At 40.3% G+C, this 22,548-nt stretch overlaps 1 protein-coding gene across 6 annotated transcripts in view; it reads left to right on the forward strand.

The window, feature by feature from the left end:
* Nucleotides 1-316: 316 nt before the first annotated feature.
* The window catches only part of LRRC28 (leucine rich repeat containing 28), a 51,103-nt gene continuing 28,871 nt past the window's right edge, over nt 317-22,548 (forward strand). The window contains exons 1-6 of one of the 6 annotated variants that reach the window (XM_027688794.1): nt 327-386; nt 1,028-1,374; nt 2,836-3,053; nt 6,879-6,919; nt 9,433-9,470; nt 10,192-10,329. In XM_027688794.1, the coding sequence (XP_027544595.1) occupies nt 2,871-3,053; nt 6,879-6,919; nt 9,433-9,470; nt 10,192-10,329 (400 nt within the window). In that variant the 5' untranslated portion in view covers nt 327-386; nt 1,028-1,374; nt 2,836-2,870. Of the gene's footprint in view, nt 387-1,027; nt 1,375-2,835; nt 3,054-6,878; nt 6,930-9,432; nt 9,471-10,191; nt 10,330-22,548 lie in introns of those variants that run through there. The other 5 variants (XM_027688796.1, XM_027688795.1, XM_027688798.1 and 2 more) reach the window with 5 other exon arrangements.

The following is a 22,548-nucleotide window of genomic DNA, read 5'->3' on the forward strand; positions in this document are numbered from 1 at the left end:
CATGGTCTGGGTGACAAGGTGGTGTTGGGTCATAGGTTGGTCTCGATGATCTCAGAGGTCTTTTCCGATCTAGCCGATTCTGTGATTCCCTCACGGAGAGGGAAGGGGACACTCGGACACCGGGAATACCGGGATCACCCGCGCACCCCTCATCCCACCGCCTGAGGCGGGCGAGGCGCTGAGGGGGCGACGCGCTCCCATTGGTTGGCGGCGGGGAGGCGCGAAACGGGGAGGACGTGCGATTAGCCGGCGGCCGCGGCGGGGCGGGGTGTGGCGTCTCGCGAGAGGCGCGCGGCGGCCGCGGTCTCGCGCGGCCCGGCCCGGCCCCCTTCCCCCCTCCCCTGGGTCCCTGGGCCCGCGGCGGCGCCGCTCCCGCTGCGGCCCCGGTGAGTGAGGGAGGACCGGGGCAGGAGGGAGGGACGGGGATAGGGGCAGGGTGATCGGGTCCTGGCGGCGGTGGTGATGTGTGTGTGAGTGTCTCCGGTGCTCTGCCCCTGCTCTCTGCCCGCTGGTCCGCGCGGGCACGGCGCCTCTCCGTGAGGGGGAGTTCCATGGCCGCCCTGGCCCCCGTTCCCCCCTGTCCCTCTTTCCCCCTCTCCCCCCCGTCCCCCGTTCCCCCTGTCCCCCCGTGCCCTCCTCTCTCTCCGCCGTTCTCCCCTCGCCTCTCTCCCTCCGTTACCCCCCCCTTCCCCTCTCTCCCCTGTTCCCCTCTGCTCCCCCTCTCTCTCTCTCCCGTGCTCACATCTCTTCTCCGTGCCCCCTTCTTCCCCAGTTCCTCCTTTCTCTTCCGCATTCCCCCTTCGCCCCCTCTCCCCCTTTTGCCCCTTCTCTCGCCCTGTTTTCCCCCTCTCCCCTCCTTTTCCCCCTTTCTCCCTCCCGTGCTCCCATTTCTTCCCGTGCCCCCTCCTCCCCCAGTCCCCCCCTCTCCCTCCTCCTCCGCCCTTTCCTCCCTGAGTGTCCCCGCTCCTGACAGGGCCATCCCTGGCTGTTGTCAGCCCTCACCCTCCCCTTTTTACCCCCCATAAAGGCCATGGTTGTGGCTGTTCCTCTTTGCCAAGGCTGTGTCTCATCCCTGGAGGAAGATTTTTGACAAAAAGTTCGGCTGGAGGCGGAAGGGAGTAGGAGGGGTTTGCTTTGAAGTCAGAGCCAAAGTGGAGCAGGTTGTGACTGGACTTTGCATCCGTGGGGTTGTGTGTCCGTGTGTCCGAGTGTGCCATGGCTAAATGTGCAGATTTTATGTGTAGTCACAACTCTGGAGAGAAGCCCACAAGTGCAGAACACCTGAAAAGCATTTCTGGACAAAGCGGAAGCCTGTTGGGTATTTGTGTGTGTGTTTTGTGACTTCACAGCTTTTCATTAAAAAAATAAATGCGGGTAAAGATGAGCTTTCCTTTACCATTTCTTATATTGTATCAGTTAATGCGCAAATACTAAATACTCAGTTTATGCACCTTGAGAGTTTTAATGCTTTTCTTTGAACTGTTTTAATGCTGATCACAGAAGTGGAGTTGGGAATTTTAATGGGTTAATTTCCTTGATCTTCTGAGCTAAGGGAGCTTTACTCTTGCCAGTGCCAGAGTGTGTGCCCTGTCCCCTAAGATAGCCAAGGAAAGCAACTGTTAAAGACTCTTAAAACAACCAAAAGCAAATACTGTATTCTTCCAGAGAGACATAGGTCACTGGTAAGAGCTGCTTATCAGCAAATCAAGGGAATTACTGAAACTGAAAAGCAGTTTGATTTACAGGGATGGTTGGGTTGTGGGTCTTCAGCTGGAGTTTTGTTTACAATTACTATAATCAGGTGGAATTCTTGATTCAGGACCTTCACTTCCAATATCTGTTATGATTAGAAAACTCCTTCAGTGAGAAAATGAACTAAGAGAATGTTTTTGGTGGAAAGCAGTTACAAATCCTTGCCTTTCGTTAATGGTAATTAATTTATATGTACGAGTCTGTAGCAAATTGGTAACTTTAAATTAACAACTAGTCTGGATTTATTATGTTCTGAGGCAGTTGAAAAGATGCAGCATTGCTGCTGTTATCTAAATCTACACAACATAACCACAACTAGAATTTTGGTTGTACGTGAAAAATGAGCTGAATAAAGTCAGGTTTGAGATACAAGTTAATTTTTAATTTGTCTTCCTGCTTTTGCTGTGTGGTTTTGAAATTGTCAGTTAAAGCTTGACTCTTTGTTCTTTCTGGGTTTATTTTTAGTAAAGAGATGAAAATCTGTCATATGCTGCTCTTTCTAAATTTTCTTGCTGTAAGTTTCAGGTTTCTCAAGTATTAGTTTATTATTTTAAAATGGCCTTAGTGGCTCTCCATCCCCAATATCTTTTCCAACCGGTAAATTCTTCCAGTAGTTTTCTATGGGCAAGCTTAACAAACTTTAATTGCCTTTGTCCTTCTGGCTTAAAAGATACATAACAGTGTGTTTTAGTCATCTGAGACTAAGAAGTCCTCTATTAATTGTGCATTTTTCTTATCTCTGTGTTCTTTTTTTAGCACATAGAACAGATGTAGGACATCAATAATGGTTAAGAGAGGTTGCTTTTTTTTTTTTTTTCTTTGTGGTGGCAACTTTTACAAAATTATCTGAAAGGTCCATTGACCATGGATGAAAAAGAAAGCATTATGTAGGACTAAAGATTTTATTTCGAGTCCTGTACAACACTTGATCCAGAAAATAGTCGAAGACTTATGGTGTGGGTGTTCTGGGTACTTTGTGTATTAACTGGAACAACAAATTATGAGATAATGAGTAACTTCCTACAAAAGAATGCATGGCACACACCTTGATAAAGTTGGGTTTTTTCTCTTTTTGTCTCCTAGAAATGGGTCTGCTTTCAGAAGATGAGATGCACTAGATGTGGTGCTTAGTCATGGCATCAGAACTGTGTAAAACAATCTCTGAGGCAAAGCTGGAAAGGCACAAGAACTTGTTCTTAAATTACCGAAATCTCCATCACTTCCCTCTGGAGCTGCTGAAGGATGAGGGGCTGCAGTACTTGGAGAGACTTTACATGAAAAGAAATTCCCTGACCACATTGGTATGACAACCTCTTTATTGCAATGTTTGTTGTCTGTGTGTTTATGAATTCTGAGTTTTGGAACAGAGAAAACAAGATAATTAAAAAAAAAAAAAAAAGAAAAATCTTAGAGAAAATCTGCCCCTGAATGATGTCATAACTGTGAGAGATGAGTATTGGGTTGTGTCATGATTGAACTTGCATAGGTAATGTAGAGAATAATAAATGAAAGTTTATGATATTTATTGTTACCCTTTTGAAGCTCTGAAGATCTGCTGGGGGTTTTCTTGTCAGGCTGGTTGTTCTGTTGGGGGTTTTTTAACTGCTATAAATTTTACTCAGTGGTCAGGTCTTTCTCCTGTTAAGTGGTACTAGGTGGTCTAGTCTACATTCCTTCATTAGGCTGAACAGCTTTTCCCTTGGTTTGTGCCTAATTCCAAAGGCATTGTCAATCCCAGGGTCTAATTCCAAGCAAGGTGTCAGTAAAATCTTGTATCTATGGGCTGCAGTTGATAGAACACAGTTCATGTCAGGGTTGTGGGAATTTTCCTTTGTGATTTCTTCTTTTTTCAGTGTTTTTCCCTGCACTGAAGGAATTCTCACCCTGAGTGAATGTTGTGACCTCAGAATTCAGTGTGGGGCAGTTCCGTAACTGTGTGAGGTGTTCTGAGCTGATAAGACTGTAGAGAACAGAGTCAAAACTTCCCACTGTCAACAGGGTCAAGTCTTCAAGGCTTCATTTTGTTGTTGTTGTTTTTTTTTGGTTTTCTTGGGGCTCTTCCACGGTATTATAGGTAAAATAATAGCCAGGGTGGAGGTGCTGGAGGGCCTGACCAAAAAGATCACCCAAATTATATGTTTTTCAGTGTTTCCTAGATAAAGTCCACTGCTCCATTTTAAGAAATGGTGTCTAAAGCTTTGACAGTGATACATGAGAAATCCTCAATAAAGGTTTCAGTTAATGGGCCAAAAGCTGAAAGGATTCTGAAGATTTTATGCCTTTTCTTCATATTGAATGAGTCACTTAGGTTGGCATGTGCTGTGGAGAATTATTTTAGTGCTCTGGTTTTGGGCAATAATTTATAAATGTATATTAATTGTAATGGGAGGACAGGATTCATGGTTACTAATTAAAGCTGCTATAAAGTCAGACTGCAAACAGTTCTGCCTTGACACTATGACATTCAGTGATTATTTAGTGGTGGAAGGTTCATCAAGTTTGCACTGCTCAAAAGATGGAACAATAAGGAGAATTTTGCATCTCACTTTTCTGTATACCAGTGTTAAGGCCTGGATAAAGAAGTGAAAAAAATGCAGATCATACTTAGACAAAATTACTTCAAACAGAGTGAAGTAGAGCATGATTAGATTGACAACAATCAGGATAACTTGCTCATAATGTGACTTGTTGGAATCTCATTCAAGTGCTCAGCACTATAGTTGGAACAAGGCAATTAAAATTGGGTCTCATTCACTGAGCATCTGTTCAGCAGAAGAGATGTTGGAAGTTGTAGTGGACCAAAATAGATCGAGTCAGCAGCATGTTACAAAAAAAGGCAGATGTCTTTTTGGAACGTGGAAAGTTTCACAATCTCCATTAAAAGCAGAAGGAAGTAATTACTGGATACTGAGAAGGGATAAGCTGGAGTGGAGAGTTTCATACTTGAGATCAGCCTGGGTGACTCGGAGAGAACCTGGAGAGCAGCAGTGAGGGAGTTCAGGGAATGTGCTCTGTGAATGAGGGTTGAGATTGAGGTTAATTCCTCTGGCAAAAAGAGAACACAGAGAGGGAGAAAATCTGAGGAATGGGGGAGAGCAGAAGTCATCAGTATTTTCACAAAGCAGTATTTTCATAATGAATTTGATTTATGTCCACTACTGGTAGGACAAGTAATGCTCTCAAGTTAGTAAAGTAGTAGCTGGTTGTGTACATTGGGTGGGGCAGAAATCTCACCTGAGAATAGTTGAAAACAAATAAGTTATTGAAGGAAGAGCATTAGCTCATCAATAAACATTTTAAATTGTATGAGGATTATTAGCAGTCACCGAAACTAATCCTGCACCGTGTTTCTTTGAAGCTAAGTGATACTTCTGTCCCACCAGTTCACTCTGAAAATAATCCACTAACTCAGCTTTTGTTCTTTGCTCCTCTGAAATGACTCCTGTCCTTGACAGATGAGTCCTGTGAAAATGTCTGCAGTGGTTACACTGACAGAATTTACCTTGCCTAAGAATAATTTCATTTTTGTCTTCATTGGCAAGATGGAAATGATGGAGGGCTGTGACATAATGAATGGATCAAGAAGCCATAAAGCACACCTGTATCCCAGGGTCAGGTCTTCCCGCTTCTCAGTTAATACTGACGGATAACATGAGCCTTCCAGTGCCCCATTTCCCCATCTATTAAAAGGAAATAGGTGTTTGCCTTGATGGCCTTGTCAGAGGCAGGATGTGGCCATATCAAAGAACAATTGTTCTTAATTTATTAACTTAGAACATGCAGTGCTGTCCCGTTCTGACAGAGCAGCAGGTGAAACAGTGACAGTAGTTTGTGGTTCTGCTTGGCACCCTTAGTGTGATAAAGAAGGAAAGTGAATTTGGATTTTTTCACACTTCCTCTTCATTTTTGCAGTTAGAGCTTAAATTTTTGTGCTTGAGCTGCAGCCTTTGCACGTTTCCCCAGCAGAAGGTTTTCTCTTTGCCCACATAGATCCGATGCCGGGAAGGCACGTGCGCTGTGGCGAAGCTGCCACGAGGTGGCAGCGCCGGCTCAGGGACAGCCCGGGGCCGGCTCATGACGTCACCTCAGTCGCTTCTTGACGTCACCCTTCAGTTCTTGACCTGGCCCGTCATTTGCTGCTCCTGAGTTTAACAAACATCCACAATGTGGATGCTACATGACAATATAATTACATTAGTGTTTCAGGGTAGCATATCAAGTTATGAACACAAAGTTCTGTATTTTGGACAATAATACACCTATTTGAGGTGTCACATGTCACATTAATTCACATGAAAATTGCTAATTTTATCAGGAAAATGATCACGTGGTTGAACTGCTTTTAAAACCCATTTGTTTCTGCATATTATCTGTATTGAAGAACCTCCTTTTCAGTAAAACACATCTATGTTTAAATTAGGTTTCTTAAGCAATAAAACTGTCTTAACCTTGAATAATTTTGAGTACAGTTGCCAACATGACATCTGAAACTTGTGAAGTCAATTTTGTGATATGTGTTCACGGTTGTAAATGCCATCAAGGCAAAGAATTACTGCCAGTTAGCAGTTAGAGAATGATGTGCATGTTAATATGTAAATATGGAAATCCAGATTGATGGATTCAGCAGTGCTGGCTTGGTGGTAATTGATTAAAGCTACACAAAGATTGTAGGTCATTTCCCAGTTTAGCAGCATTATAAAATACACATTATGGTTACACATCTTGTGTAGTTCTTGTTCTGCTTTAAGTCTGTAAAGGCTGCAGCTTCTTAGCAGTCTCTTGCCTTCAGCTAACTCATTTATTTGAATATATTTTCAAAAGTAAGATTTTGGTAATCCATCTTTGCAGCCTCAGAAATCTGACTCCCATTTTGTTGAGGACCATATTAATGTCACCTCTAGACCGCAGCTTTGTTTCAGTAGTGAATTGCTCACTCTTGACACAACCCAGATTGCCCTGATGGAGAGTGTTTGGGGGTGTGGAAACAGGGTGTTGGATAGAGGCTCCTTGTTGCCATTTTTCCTGCTGACATGTTTTAGTGTGGTTATTAAAATGACCTGGGTACACAATATGTGTGTCTTGTTCCTTGTTTTGAAACCTAAAAAAATCTCTTAACTCTCTTTCAGCCAGAAAACCTTGCACAGAAGCTTCCAAACCTCGTGGAATTGTGAGTTTGTGTATAGGAATTCTAATATATTTTTATTATACTGATCCATCCTATGTTAAAATCTAGAATGTATTAATTGCAAGGGTTTTCTTGAAGGGCAAGAAGGGGTCATTTTAGGAGGTATAACCAGATTCAGTCCCTTTTGAAATTTTTTTTAACTCCTTGTTTATTGTATAACAAGAACGTTTATAAAAATGTCTATACTGCTAAGGGAAAAAATCCTGTTGTAACACTGGAACCTCCCAGTGCAGTGGTCAGAGGGCTGTGACAGAGCCAGAGGAACAGGTTACTGCCTCCAGCCCATCCCTGGTTGCTCCTTCCCACCCCAGCTCCCAGGGGTTTTATGATCTCAGTCTCGCTGATTGGAGTAATAAGTTTTTTTGGATCGAAGTCCCAGATTGTCAAATAGGAGCAGGGATGAGTGTGTCGGGGAAGGAACTATGGAATGATGATTGCTGTAGGCAGAGCAGTTTATCCAGTCATGTCCAAAAAATGGATGTCCCACAAACCATATTATTTTGACAATTAATCTGTGAGCCCCTGAGACAATGTTTTCTTCCCTCTCCTTTTTACAAGGTTGTGATTTCCCTGTGTGACAGAGTTGGCAGTGGGGGCTTAAAAGGAACGTCCTCTTTTCCCCTTTTGACTCCTTTGGCTCAGTTTCAGCTGTGGAACTGCTGGAGCATTGATCCTGTTTGTTTAATGGAAAGCTGCAAACAGGAGGTGTTTATGTGAGGAGTCAAATGCCCTCAGCTGTCTGATCTTGTCATCTTCATGTGGCCCTGAAGCCCCACCTTTCTGCTGCACGTGGCCGCAGAGTGATGGAACTGGTTTGTAGGTCACTGCAGCCTCCAACTTGCTTAAGAGCCAGTCCTGCCTCATCATGTCCCAGTCTTGAGAGTGTGTTTATGCTCTCAAGCAGGAAAATAAATATTGTTGTATTTGATATAATGATTTGCCACAGGGCATCAGGAAATCTCAGTGTTAGTTGATGGTGCCTTTAGGAAAACCCATCTAAATTACAGCTAAAAATAATTTCTTACAAACACTGATTTGTAGGAGTCAAACCTAATTATTTGGTGTTCAGAGAGCTCAGTTGCACCACCACTATCCCCCACACTCTGGTGGTCCAGAGAGAGCTGCAGTGGGACTGTGGTTTGTGTAGCTCTAATTGGACAAGTCAGTTTTTGATCAGACAATAAGAGATGTTTTGTTGACAGAGAAGAGACCACAAGATAAAGATTTATTTATAAAGAATAATTTGTTACAGTAACTTTCAGTTTTGAAAGACAAACTTAACCAATTTTTATTTTCCTAAAAGTTACATCCTTAGTAATTTCATTGTGTTTCTTTGTCTATCATGCCCCTCGTACTGGGATACCAGCTGTAGATCCTCATAATATGTACTTTTTTAGGTTGAGTGAAATAGTTCACAAATATTTTCAGGAGCTGCAGCTAAAATCAGTAGGAGAATTCTCATCCCGAGGTTATATCTCAGCATTTCTACAAGCATATCTGCTATTCTTATGCTTGTTGGGAAATATCTGCAATTTTTAAAGAAAAAGAGAAGGTTCAGATGCTCAATGCAGTTGAAATGTTCATATGTCGTTTTTCTTGTTCTGTCTCTGTATCCCTGAAAAGACAGGCTCCTGCTTTAGGAAATGCTTGTGGAATAGAGTGGAAAAAAAATTACACTGTGCAAATAATTCCATGTGTGCCTGAGCAATTGGACATTGAGTGCTCAGCATTCCTTTACAATTCGATATCAATATTGGACAATTTTGGTACTGTTATTTTCTACGAGATCCAATTGTTTATTTGCAGCAGTGATGATTAAAGACTGACATGTGTAAAATCAAAGATGAGTTTTTGTGCTACCAGTAGTACTGGAAGTGCTCCATCAGAGGGTGCTGAATATTCTTAGTCAGAGATCTGGCCACCCTCTGTAACTACATAAATATCCATGTGTCAGATTGGGTTTTTCTGTTGAAAAATGTACTTTAAGTTTGGAAAACTCCCTTGCAGTGACTATATAATGTGCTTGTTTCTTCAGTCTTTAAAGGTGGGAGAGTTCATGTGCAGAGGAAAGTGTTTGTAATTGTGTAATTTGGGTGGGTGTGGGCTTTTTCCTTTTCTTGGTTGGCATTTAGCACCAAGTAACCTGGTGATCAAGTGTGGTTCACTCTGGCTCTTCTGTCTGGATTATTCTCCTTCCATTTTGTTTTCCTTTTGTGACTCTCAAACTAAAGCCCATTATTACTGTAACTGTGAGTGGTTTGTTTTACATAATTGTATGTCATTTTCCTTTATGTTAATCATTGAATAGTCTGAGTGAGGCTTAAGTACCTGTCCATTGCCATTTTATACAGTTTCCACAGCTTTTGTGCTAATAGGGAGGAATGGCTTTGAGGGGGTTCTTTCAATCTGAAATTGGATATTTTGCAAACTGATTATGCAGCAGAAGTCCTTGAGGGTAACAGGTGGTGTCCTCTGCTTTTTTCTCCTCCCCCCAGGTACCTCCATTCAAATAACATAGTTGTTGTACCTGAAGGTAAGTAATCTACCAGCTCACAATAAGTGACAGGAATCATAAAATATTCATTTTTCTTCTTTGAAGAGGCCTATTTTTCCTTTATTTTCCCATAAAACATTAAAGATTTTCATACAAAATATACCAGCATAGCTCTTAGTCGATAATATCCTTGTTACTGCTATGTTAAATTCTTTAAATGATCCTCAAATGCACCTAAATGCTGTTTGCTCCAGTTCTAATTGCAGAAAGTGAAAAGGGTAAATGGCACTTATCTGCAGAACAGAAATCCAGAGTGTCTGCTGCTTTCAGGCAGTTACCACACGATGCTCTGCTGGTTTAGATCGTGACAGATTTGAAACCTAAAGGAGCAAGAACTTGTGTTAGTTTTTCTTAGTAACTGCAGAGTTATGTGCCCAAGTAGAGAAAATTAAACTCTGGGTGTATAAATTGCATAGACTCAGAGCAGAGGAGTGGGGAAAGTTATTTCAGAGCAGAATTGTCTGAGGAAAATCTAGAAAGTGTTCTGTATTTGTTACCCCCTGTCTCACTGCCAGGAGAACTATTTGTTAGCAAGATAAACATTTCCACAACTGATGTCGTTCAGTTGTGAGACCGACTTTTAGCACCTCTCCCTGTGCTCAGACATAGGGTACTGTGGCTTCTTATCCTCTCACAGCCCTGTTAGGATTGTAACGTTTCTTTTGGGTCACATTCATGTTTTAATGTGTTCTCTCACAAGCCATTGGCTCCCTGGTTAAACTGCAGTTTCTGGACCTCAGTGACAATGCCCTGGAAATTGTGTGTCCGGAGATCGGCCGCCTCAGGTCCCTGCGGCACCTCCGCCTGGCCAACAACCAGCTCAAGTATTTGCCTGCAGGTGAGTGATGTGTGAGGGGTCACAGCAGTGACAAAGCCATTTCAGCTTCCTTTGCCAAGTGCTCTGGGTGTGTTAGCACTTTACATTTGGTACAACTTGCACTGAAAGCCTGGGCAGGGATGGACACCGGGAACATGCTCTGTGTACTTGCAGAGTCCTGGAAAATGCTGCTGAAGTGGGAAAAATGTATTTATTTAACAGCCTTTGCCATCGTATCAAGAAAATATTGAACTTCCCTGAGAAGACACAAAATGCCAATGACAACTGTCATTATGATAAAATGATGTTTCTTCCAATTTTCCACAATATACAGCATTCCAGTCCTTCCTTTCTTTCTTTTCGCCCAACAGCCCTGCTCTCGTATTTTCTAAAAAGACACATGTCTGGTAGGTTTGCCTGTGGCAGTTCTATCTCATTGTGACAGTAGATAACAAATGTTTGTCTTGCTAGTTTATAGTACAAAAGCAAAATTTATTCAAAGTAAATGTGACACAAAGTCAGAAAAAGCTGGCCATAGGCAGATTTTGAATGATTTTTTTTTTTTGTCTTCTAAATCCTTTGATAAGCAGATCTAACATTATCTTCCATCAACCTTATATATTTTCAGATAAGATGATGGTGATCCTCAAATATTTTTTAATTTTATTTTTTAGTTTTTCTCTGGTGTATTTGCATTTTCTGCTCTTCAAAGATGATAAAAATCTATGGCTATGATTTCAAAAGCCTGGTCTAACTTAATCTAACAGGATTAGCTTTTGGCTCTGATTTTAACTAACTTCCCAATGTGACCTTCATGTGTTTGTAAGTTCACGTTGTTTATTCTCAAGAAATGTATTGCAAATGCTCCTTGAAGTTTTGGGTGCAGAAATCTCACTGTCCTTTCTTTGACTTTTCTTATTAAGCCTGGAAAAGTCAAAAGGATGTTTATGATTAGAAAGAAAAAAATGTATATGACTATGTAAATGCTCTGGAATGAAATTAGATAAACCTGTTAAACATTATGACCCAAGGCCAGTAAAATTTCCATCAATTTTCAGATGTCCTACATTCAAAAGAAAGGAGTGACTTGAGTGTGCTTTATGTTCCTCAAAGATAATTTACCTTATGGTGCTGTACCATGAAAGAAAGACTTGTTCAAAGAGAAAGTGACACATTTTCTGCAAAACTTCACACATTAACTTAAAAAGGTTCCAAAAAAGACTTTCAAAAGGATAATTTACATTACTGAAGAGTTGATTTGGAGTCTACCACATTTGATTAGGAACTGGTATCAGCTGAGGCTTTGCTGCATTTCTCCTGAAGGCTGTACAAAATTTGGTGCTGGGCATTGTCCCTAAGTGTGTGTAGTTTTGTGTGCATGGAAAATTTGCATGCTTAGGAATAATACAAGTGTTGAGGTGGAGAAGCCAGTGGTGTGTCTGTGTTTGCTGGGGGAGTCCCATGTGCCAGAGCTGCTGTCAGAACTAATCCTGTCACTGTCACTGGGACTGGATGTCACACAGCTCCAGTGCCACCAGCCTGAGCAGGATTAGCCTTTCACTTACACTGAATAGTTTGCCCTCTGGAGAGTTAATCTGCTGCATTGAGTGTTTCTTAAACACAACAATTCCCAAAGAGGGCTTCCAAGCATGTTTTCACAGTTGTTGTTTGTGGAATTGCAAAGATTTCAAAGACTTCGTTTAAAAAAAAAATCTTTCAGTTTCAAAGTAACACTTATGTTCAACAATTGAAAAAGTAGAGCAAAATGGTAAGTTATGATGAATTGTTTTATCCTTAATTATATTGGTAGCATGAATCTTCATAATAGTGTTAAATAATGTTCTGTCAGGAGAGCTGGCAAAGTTAACAGGATTAACTGGGGTGGGGTGGGATTTCACTGCAGTGCATCATTTCACTGGGTGGTCACTGCTTTCCTTACAGCAGATCCTGCATTGCAATGCATTCCTAGGGAAAGACAGCTCCTAATGGCTCTTAATTTATAATAAGTAATTATTTAAGATATAATTTAGCTTCTACTAGTGCAGCTTGTGTGGAATGTAAAGATGTACCCTAAAAATAGCTTTTGGGTTTAGATGACACTCATTTATGGAAGTTACTTTAGAGTGGTTACCCTGTCATTCCTGTTGGATTTCCATGCCCAGTGTCTGGTCTTACAAATACCCTCAGATTTTTATAAACTCCATGGATATCTGGGAGGATACTCTTAGTAACATCCTAAACCAATTGCTAAAAATGTCTTCAACACAACTGCAGAACAGTTGGATGGTAAATGTTTGTCATTAAATGTTTGAACACCCCCACTGTTCTATTGCATTTTAATTTTTAAGAATGATACTCTGTTGTGTCTTCCTTAATTGTGATTAAGAGCTGCAAGAAACAATGCAATTAATAGCATATGTTGATTCATTATCCATTTTTAATTGTTTTGTTCCACAGTTGTGCTCTCAACATTCATTCATTAGTGTTTAAGATTTGCCTTGTAGAAATCAAATTTTGAAATAATTGAAGGAGTTGCATTTAAGATTTAGATTTAAGCCTCTGGTCTGATTGTGGACATTGTTCAGACTCCGATAGAGGTTGGGCTGTGGTTTATCTTCCGTGTGATGGGCAAGATTTTAGTCTCTTAAGTCCCTGCTTCCATAAAACTTGTGAGAGTTTAATAACAAAGAGCACTCTGCTTTTGTCAGGCTTTGGTCACGATTGTCACACGACTTTTAAAAAGTGATTTTAAGGGAGGAGATGGGGGAGAATGATACAAATCCATACAGCCAGTGTGAATCCATAAGCTTTAGTTTCCTGAAGAAATCAGGCAGTACAGGACTGATGAGGGGAAAATCTGGGATTAGGTGCAGCAGGAATTGTGTCCCTTGGAGGGGAGAAAGCACTTTGTGTGAGGTGTCAATGCTGATCCTGCCTTTGTGCTCAGCAAACACTTCCAGTCGTGTCACCCCCGGGTAAGATCCTGTGCTTTGGCCTCAGGGCTCTGTGTTTGAAACTTGGGGCTTCCATCAGCATCCTCAGTGCTTGTGGGAGCTGCTGACAGATGACTCAGCTGAACTTGAGGAGAACTAAAGGGAAAAATGTGTCCAAAACAAGCGTGTTGAAATTGAAATATAATATAAAATAGCTGGGGAAGAAAATGCCGGGTAAAATTCTCTTAATGTCATAATTTGAATATACTTTAATGAGTGGACCAGCTTCTGCCTAATGGAGAGTCATCAGTGTCTGAGATTCTCTGGTAATCACAATCCCTGAGAGGTTCTGCCTTTCAAAGGAGAGCTGATTAAAAGAGTTGCAGATAAGTAATATGAGATTTAATGTTACAAAGTTCTCTTGAGGACTTGTTTTCATTTAAATGCACATATTTTTTTTTGTAAATCTTGTAGCTTCTGTCTTTAACAGTCTCTTGGTTTGTTTATTTGGCTCTGATATATGTAATTCTTGAACATGAAGTCAAGTTTTGTGAAGTTTTCTACTATTTAACACTCGCATAATCTAAATTCTCGAGGGCCATTTGGAAATGTGTAACAGCAGAGATCTTACTGAAAAAATCAGCATAAACAAAAGATGGTTACTTCAAATTATTTCATTAGTTCATGTATAAGCTTGACTTAGAGTTGACATTGTGTTCTCACAGTAGCTTATTTTTTTTTTTAGAGATTTCTCCTTTTATTCAGTGAATTGATGTTTCATTTTAATTTAGAATTGTCTAGTTATCCTATATGAATGTGCTGTCAGAAGTAAATTTTCTGAATCTTCTCACTTATGAATGATTAATAAGAAAGCTCCCCTTTGTTTCTGATGTTTATAATACATATGATATTTCATCTCCTTTCTTTTTGAGAAATGATATTTATTTTCTCTTTGTGTGAGAACTACGGCATCATTTGCATAGAAAAAAGAAAAAAATCCAGCGAGATGTACTATTAAAATTATTCTTGAGGAGTCCCAGAGCCAAGGTTATCTCAGATTTGCTGTGTTACTGTTTAGATTTGGTTTGACTTGGAAACTTCTGATGTGCAGAGGGGGCTCCTCAGGTTCACATTTTGGTCTTGTAGTTGGTGAGTGCACGTTTGGAGACCAGATGGCTTAAAAGGGGGTGGGTTATACTCAAATTTGGACTTCAGTTTCTTATTTGACGAGGATTAGATTTTTTTTTTTATTGCACATTACTGGAGAGGTACTTCTCCTTAGAAATGGCAAGTTGTAGCATCTTGTTCTAAGATTTAATTAAAAATGAGGTTATGTTTACTCAGCACATGCTGGAGTTAATTATAGATTTACTAAAATGAAAAGCTTCATGTTTTGCCAAGTCAAGAGCAAAAGCTAAGTAATTAAAGAAGAGGGTATGGTTTATGGTCCCAGCCCATCTTTTGGCAAAATTCCCTTTAAGAAGGGCAGGGAAAAAAATCAACAGTTGTCTTTACATGGACTGGAGCAAAGTTCCCTTTGTGTTTGCTGTCAGGGAACTTAAAAAACAAGAGTTGAGTGCGTTGATCAAGCAAAAAAACCAAAAAGTGGTCAGATTATGTAAAAACTTGATGTAAAGTGTGGGGTGGTGGTTCTTGAATCCTTCTGCAGGTGGAGGGGGGGAAACAGCAACTGCTGAAGGAGGCTCAGCTCCCTGGGAGAGACAAAGGCAGGTTCAGCAAGTGCCCTGCTGAGGGAATGTGGGGCTTCCATTTCAGTGCCTGTGTTGTTCCCTGAGAATTCTGCATCTTCCATCCACTTGTTGCCATTTTGCTTCCTTTAGGTAGTCTGAAGGAAAATGTCTTCTCCTGAAGTGCAGCCTTCAGCAGTATCAGGGGTAACAGCACACGGACTCTTCCTCGCCTTTCTCCTCAAATCCTTTCCCTTTTTAAGGCAAATTGTTTTAGAAATACAGTCAGTTCAAGACTCATTAAAATACATTTGTAGGCTTATAAAACTTCATCTTCAAAGCATTTGAGAAAGATCCTGTGAAGCTGATAAGGGAGTGTTATCCTCATTTTACAGAGTGGAAAAAAGTGTTTTTAACAGCAGTGATTTGCTCCAGGCCACAGCAGGAGTCAGTGTTAGCCAGAAATAGAACCTGGGTGTTCCCATTCCATTTGTTAAGACCACACCTTTTTGAGACTGATCATGTTTAATATTGGGGAGGATTGAGTCTCTCCACCCTTTATTAGGAAATTAATAATTATCTCTCCATAATGAATAACCCTCCAAGTTAATAGGAAATTAATAGCGGTAAGATCAGTGAGCCTTTGTAACTGAAACAACTGGAGCTTCCAGAAGGCTGGAAGGGTCCAGGAAGATGAATTTTGAAATACATAATTTACTGATAAATCCTAGATGATTTTCTCCTGCATAGGTAACTTCGGTGGTAGTATTAAGAAAGGTGCAATCATTATTAAAATTATAAATCAAACGATAACTGTTGATTGCTGCTTTGTTTATACAGTAACTCTCGGAATGTTGAGTGATTATTGCAAAGCTTTGGAATTTGCTTTACTGATTGGGGGCAAGAGAAGCTTTCAGACATGAAAACTGCATATTCATTTCTCTCACTTTTTTAATGTTGCTGTAAAGTACAATATCTGTATTTACTATTCATACCAGCATTTCACTGGTAAAGACTTCCTGAATACCCAACTTAGTAATTCTGAATAGAGCTCAATAGAAGGGATTTCAGTAAATCTTAATTAAGGGCATATAAACACAACTTCTTCCCTCCCTCCTTTTCACAGTAGATTTCCACTGATCATAGGCACAGCATGCCAATAATTCTATTCCTACTCTAGACCCTGGCATGAAAATATGTAGTCAGAACTCATTTTGTTAAACTTGTGTTTCACATTTTGATTTAGAGCCTCCAAAATGGAGGGGAACAGATCCTTGTTTCTTGCCTGCTCCCCCCAGATTTCCCTTCTGCTTTTATTACCCTCTCTGATCAGGGGAGATCGCTTAGATACTTAATAAAGTTCAGATTTTTTTTTTTATGATGGTTGTGACTTTAAAAGCAAAAGCACAAACTGATGCAGACCCTGTTCTTTTTTTCCAAGTTGGCATAACCTTAGTCCACTCTGCTTTCCTAATTTAGTAACACGGATAAAAATATGCACGCCGGGCCAGGTTTGGTTCTCCAGGCACCCATCCAGGAGCGTGGTGTTTTTGAGTAAATGGACTTGTGGGGATTTGAGGAAAACACAGATTAGGTTACATGAGCTTTGCACTCTGGAAATATGTGACTATTTAAAGCAGCATGGACTCCTAAATAAAAATATGTTAATTATTATAATAATATGTTGTTTTCCTTGAAGTAGTGGATGCCTAATTATTAAAAATAAGGGTTTATTTGCACAGATCTGTAAAATATGTGTTGTTTAATAATTAATTTCTAGTGTCAATTTACTGTATAAACTCAAGAGTCAGCATACTAAGGTTTACATTACCTCTTAGGTTCAGCAACAGCTAATTATTATTTTTTTTTACCTAAATTGATGCCAAACTTCCCCACACTTGCCTGTTACTGAATTGTGTTTTTCACTTCAGGATTAGTAAGGCTCAGTAATTACACTGTATTAATGCAGAAACACAATAAAAATACCTGATAGTATCTCTTAAGACATTCTTTGGATTTCTAGGAGGAAAAGTTTTTAAATGTTTTGATCTTGTATAAACTCCAGTGCAGCCCAATGCAGGCAGCCTGGAAGGACTGAGTTTGTTACAGGACAAATTTCCCCTATGAAATTACAGCAGAGAGGAGTCAGGAACAACATGGCAGTGGTTGGGATTGGACTTCCTGACCTGACTGGAGGTGACCAAAGCACAGGGCAGTGCATTGTGCAGCTGATATTCCTTATGGATTAACTTCCATGCGTTTCCAAACACAGCGGTGCCGATGGAATGAAAGGATGTTGGTTGCGTGAGATTTTGTAACAGTCTGCCTCGCTCAAACATTTGGTTTGGGTTAAAATCTCAGGAGGACCACTAGTGCTTCTGAGTGCTTTAAATTTATGAGGAGGGAAGTGAAGACAGAGAATAAAAAAATTCCACTAAATTCCTGGAAATTTTTGTTAACTGAAGTTTTTCCTGTGTCCCCTCACCTGTATAGTGTGTCAGAGTGAGTCATCTGTGCACGGAGCTGCTCACTATTCTCTCTTTGTCTGCTTGCCCCTTTATTTTTCTTCCACTTCCCCCCCTGTTGAGGGGTTTTTAAAAGCCTCTTTGTTGCTGTCATGCAACATTTTTTCAATATACCATGGAATGTTCATAATGTCACTGGATGCTGGTAACAAACATAGTATAAACATACAGTCAGAAAAATTCTAGACCTATATTTTATGCTTAAAATATTGTTCCAATATATGCTTTTGTTCCAACACTTCTTCCAGATGGTCTGTTGGACTCACTGGAACTGAAATATTTCCCGTAACTGCAGCAGAAATGACGTTAGGAAATGAAAAAACCCAACAAAAGTATCTCTTTCAACAATGGCCTGTGGTATTGCTCATTCTGGGGTCTCACAGCAGGTCCTCAGCAATGCATGTGCTGAGCATGTATGTGTTGTAATTCATTAATCTGCAAACTAATAGGAACCAGTTGGAAGAAGCCATCAGTGTCTTTCATTGTGGCATTTAAATTACGGATTCAGATCTTGCTTTGTGTCCCAGGCTTATTGGACTAGAAAATTCCCTTCTTAAAATTTGCTATTCTAGTTTAGCTCAATCACTGGAAAAAAGTATTTGGGAATTAAGCTCCTTTAATGAGCATGTTTTTAGTTAAAAAAATTGCTTCAGTGCATTATATTTCCAAGTACATGCAGTTTTATAAAGCAGATTTTAACTTCTGTGGTCATCACATATCAGGAAAACAAATCAGGGACAAACTGAACCTGGCACTGAGGCTTCACAACAGTAAATTGATGGCTAAAATCCTATTGTAGCACAAGCTGTTTGAGTTTTTTAATTAGTTTTATAATATCTAAAGGTGGCTCAAAATTGTAACATAACTGTACTGATTTCAGTTTTTTTCTTATTTCTTACATATTGGCAAAATGATAATGATTTTGCATCAATCACACCTTTTTTTAAAGCCTCTAGTTTTGGTGATGCTTTAACATGAAAAAAAAATCTGTGCCTGATTGAGTTTTGACTGTATTTAAACAAGAGCAGTGTGCTGATGTAATTCCTGAGTTCATTATCAGGTCCAGGAGTGTCTGGGAGCAGGGTGCTGTCCATCAGTGTCTGAGACCATCCTGGTTTTGTTGGAATTCTGACCTGTAAAGATTCCCTTTTTATATAGAATCCTTACTGGCCACCAAATTTTAGCAAGAGTGACATTGTAGAATGAACGTGGTTGTAGAGGATCAGACTGTCTGTGCCAGGCTGCCTGTGACCTGTTGCCCAGGTTTTTTTTATTCTCAATTCCTAATCCCAGATCCCTGCATTTTTAGTTTTGAAACTGGATTCTGGGAACAGGCCAATGTTGCCACTTGTTCCCTGCTGCTCCCTGTGAAATCCTAGTGAAAGTTTCCACGCACCAAACTCGAAGAATTACCTCCTCCGGTCTCTCCCACTTCCTTTCCTCCTTTGAAGAGGAGTCACTGAGAAACCTGGTGAGGTGTAGGTGAAATCGGGATGCAGCAGGAAGAGCCCAGCCAGTCATTCCCAGTGGTGCTCCCAAGCCTATTGTGCTCCTGGCTTTGCAGTGCTCGTGGAAATCCTTGCAGGGACACGTCTGTTTGCTGAGCTCTGGGCCATGGGCTTTCCCCCGGTAGCTGTTCCCCTCCAGGGCTCTTAGATAGGAGATAAAGGACTTTGAGCTGCTTCTAATGGAGGGTACTTGGATGATTCCCGCATTCCTGAGAGGATGGGAGCAGATTTAACTGGATTCTCTATTGTTGAGGGATTTGGTGCTGCCTCTCTAATCCCGGCTCATTCTTCTGCTCAACAGTCCTTGATTTCTCTCCTGACTGTAAGCCTTGTTTCTCCAGGGGTTTTTCTGTTGTTTGTTGGGGGTAAACAGGAATTTTGAAGATGTTTAGAGTGCTTTGACAAACATTCATCTGAAGCTTAAATCTGAGATGTTGGAGGTCTTAAATACAACTGTAGAAATGTGGTAGTCATGATGCATTTTTATGCCTTTTTATTAAATAAGGAGTCCTAAGTACAACTCATTTCCACACAGTTCATTAAACGTAAAATTGCATAACATTTTTCTAGTAAACTCAATTTGAGATTTCTCAGTGAATTGTTAAAATACAGACTTTTTCTAAAGGAAGAGTCTTGCATGTCCAAGTAGCTTCCAAACTTTGCTTTTAAAAGGCAGTTACGTGGCATATGCAAAATAATAAATTGAAAGGATTTTAAAATGAAATACTGGTTTTCATAGTAGAGTGAGAAATGGTCTTTAGATGATAATAAAGTGAGTAAAAGGGGAATGTGGAGGTGCTGCTACCACATACAAATAGTTCATAGAGTAACATACCAAGTAGTCATTCAAACATCTGCCAGAAGAAATGACAACCTGAAGTTTCTGGGATGTTTGAGAACAGAGCCCTGGTGGAATTATCCCCCCTGCTCCGCTCCCAACTCCTGCCAGTGGTGGAGCTGTCACTTGGGAACTGAGGCCTTTGGAAAGTCTCCTGACCTTTGAATAGACTCCCAATGACAAGTGGAGCTGGAGGCCATGAGACAAAAGTGGGAAGTTTATGCAGCAATATATAACTTTAAAGAACATTAAGTTGTCATTGCTGCTTTGATCAGTGATAGGTTATACTTTGATAAAACTCAGATAAAGGGCTTCAGGCTGTAGCATCAAAACAATGCATTCTGTTCCTTTTAGTTTGAGAAATGTATTTCTACAGTCTGTTTTTAAGAAGTGGAATGTGCTCGTGAGAGCTGATTAGACCTGGCACACAGACCTAAATAATGAAGGTCAAATAGAATTATTTGGGGTTTATGTTTTGATTGTTTGAAAACTAGGGTTTGAGGTTTATGGAGAGGACTTGTTGTGACACAGTTATGTACTATGGGAAAAAAATCACTGTGGAAGTGGCCACAGTTGTGTTTGCATTCAGTCATTATTCCATTTGTGATGTTTGTTTTATGCAGGTTTATTGACTGCAGAGGAGAGAAAAGATAAGTGGAGGGTCTCTGGTTGCTTTTGGTCAACCTTATTCCTCTGGAGTTGAATCTAAGATGTAGAAAAGCAGATTACCAGGAATTTAATTTTGTAGGGATGCGATTCTGTGGTGTTTTCTTGCTTGGGAGTGTTGGAAGGTTTTAATTATATAAATGTATCTGGAAATCCATGAAGACTATAAAACCTAACATTTCTTATTACCTGCGTGGGCTCTAAAGCTCTATAGATCATTACTGTGTTCATAGCTCTGGCAAATCCCCTTCCACCCCCAGAATTGCTCATGTCACCTTTGATAATCTTCATAAATGAGGTGGTGTGATGGCTCATTGCTTGTCTGCCTGGTTTGCTGTACAATTGTCAGCAGGACTGCTGGAAATTCATGTAATCACCCTTGTGTTTATTGTGATGGAATGCTTGGATATATGCTAAGATATCGTGGGGAGGGTTTTTTTTGCTTAAAAAAACACCACCAAAATAATCCAAAAGGAATCTTTAGGATCTTTTAACTTTATTCTTGTATTAAAAAAAATCTGCAGCAAAACAAAATTCACATAAGTTGCTGTAACTTCTTTTAAGGTGTCGTTCCCCTTCTTTTGAAACTTCTTCCCTCAACATGCTGAGTCCTCTGTTGAGAGCACAGCAAAGCCTCTTCTTTGGAATTTGATCCAAGGGTTTTTCCGTGTGAGGGCTGGCAGGAGTCACGTTCTGAGCAACCCCAACACACCCTGGGGCCCGTCACGAGGCGGATTCTCCTGGTTGCGCAATGCGAGTATCAGCCTGTCTGGCTGGGGAGAGGAGGGATACTGGACTTCTAGTAAGGCTCTTCCCTTTGACTGTTCTTACCAAAACCATCACTTGTTATTGAGGGCATATTCCCAGAAATTAACCTCAAATAATCATCCAGTGCCTCATATCAGACTGACTCCCTCAGTGAAGGAATTGCAGAAAAAGCTGGTTTGCAACTCATCTGTCGGCGCCGAATTCTTCTGTTGATGATCTGATAGTAAAGATAAGGCTTTCCTGATTACACATGGGAGATATATGAACCTCACTTCTGCAACTTCAAAACAGCTGCTCTTTAAAATACTTGTAAAAGTCTTTGGTTTAGAGCTGTTACCCAAAAGTAAAACTGAACTTAAAGGGAGTTTTAAGGGTGTCTCTTGTAAACGTTTGCCAAGAGCTGTTCACATGGGTGAAGACAGATGTGTATTGATAAGGCTGAGACTAAACCTCCAGAGCTGTGGATGTATTTTGAGAGAGATGTTTCATCTACAGATGGTGTTTGTGTTTCTGTAGTATGAGAACTTCTTTAATACCGACAATCTGTTCAGTGGTGTTTAGTCAGGCGTTCAGAGAACCTCAGCTTTGAAAGGATATTAAACTGCAGCTCTTTTTTCTCTGACATTTCTCATCAGTTTGTAAATGTGTGTAGTAACTGCTTTGCAAAGTCCAGGTGTACCTTAGAAGGCCCTTACTGATTTCATTGTGCTCTGCTGCCAAAGGGCTCTAACTTGGCTTTACTGTACTGACTTAATTTGGGAGGGTCCTAAGCCAAGCTCAAGTAAGCCATACAAGCAAAACCAGCTTTTCAGGGGGATTATGTCCATGTTTACTGCCTTTACTGACATTGTTTTAAAATAAAGAAAGAAATGGTGAAAACTCTGGTTCACTGTAACGTTCACCACCATACCAAGGTTGGTAAAAGTTAAACAGTGTGTGTTGGCCAGCACATGGCTGCAAACTTGCTCACGAAATTCAGTAGTTTTTAATTCATAGAGCCTATTGAGCTGTTTAGTTTTCAGAAGATAATTACCTGTTAACTAAACTAAAATAATTTGCTAGTCATTTTTTATATAAAACCTCATACTAATTCCTAATTTTTGAGATCTTTCTTACATCAAATTGCCCTTTGTGATAGGAAAAAGTTAGCTCTTGAATCTTAGTTTTTGCAATTTTTAGGATTGGGTGTTAAAAATTAACTTGTTTTCCCCTTAAACTCTTAAGTCTTTATAAATAAAGTTATCTAAGAAGGTACTTTTGTCTCTTTGGTTTCCTTGGGGGTTTTTTCTTTCCCTAAGCTCTCTCTAACCTATG

Source organism: Neopelma chrysocephalum, unplaced genomic scaffold (assembly GCF_003984885.1).
Source record: "Neopelma chrysocephalum unplaced genomic scaffold, ASM398488v2 Primary Assembly neopelma1_75, whole genome shotgun sequence".
NCBI lineage: Eukaryota > Metazoa > Chordata > Aves > Passeriformes > Pipridae > Neopelma > Neopelma chrysocephalum.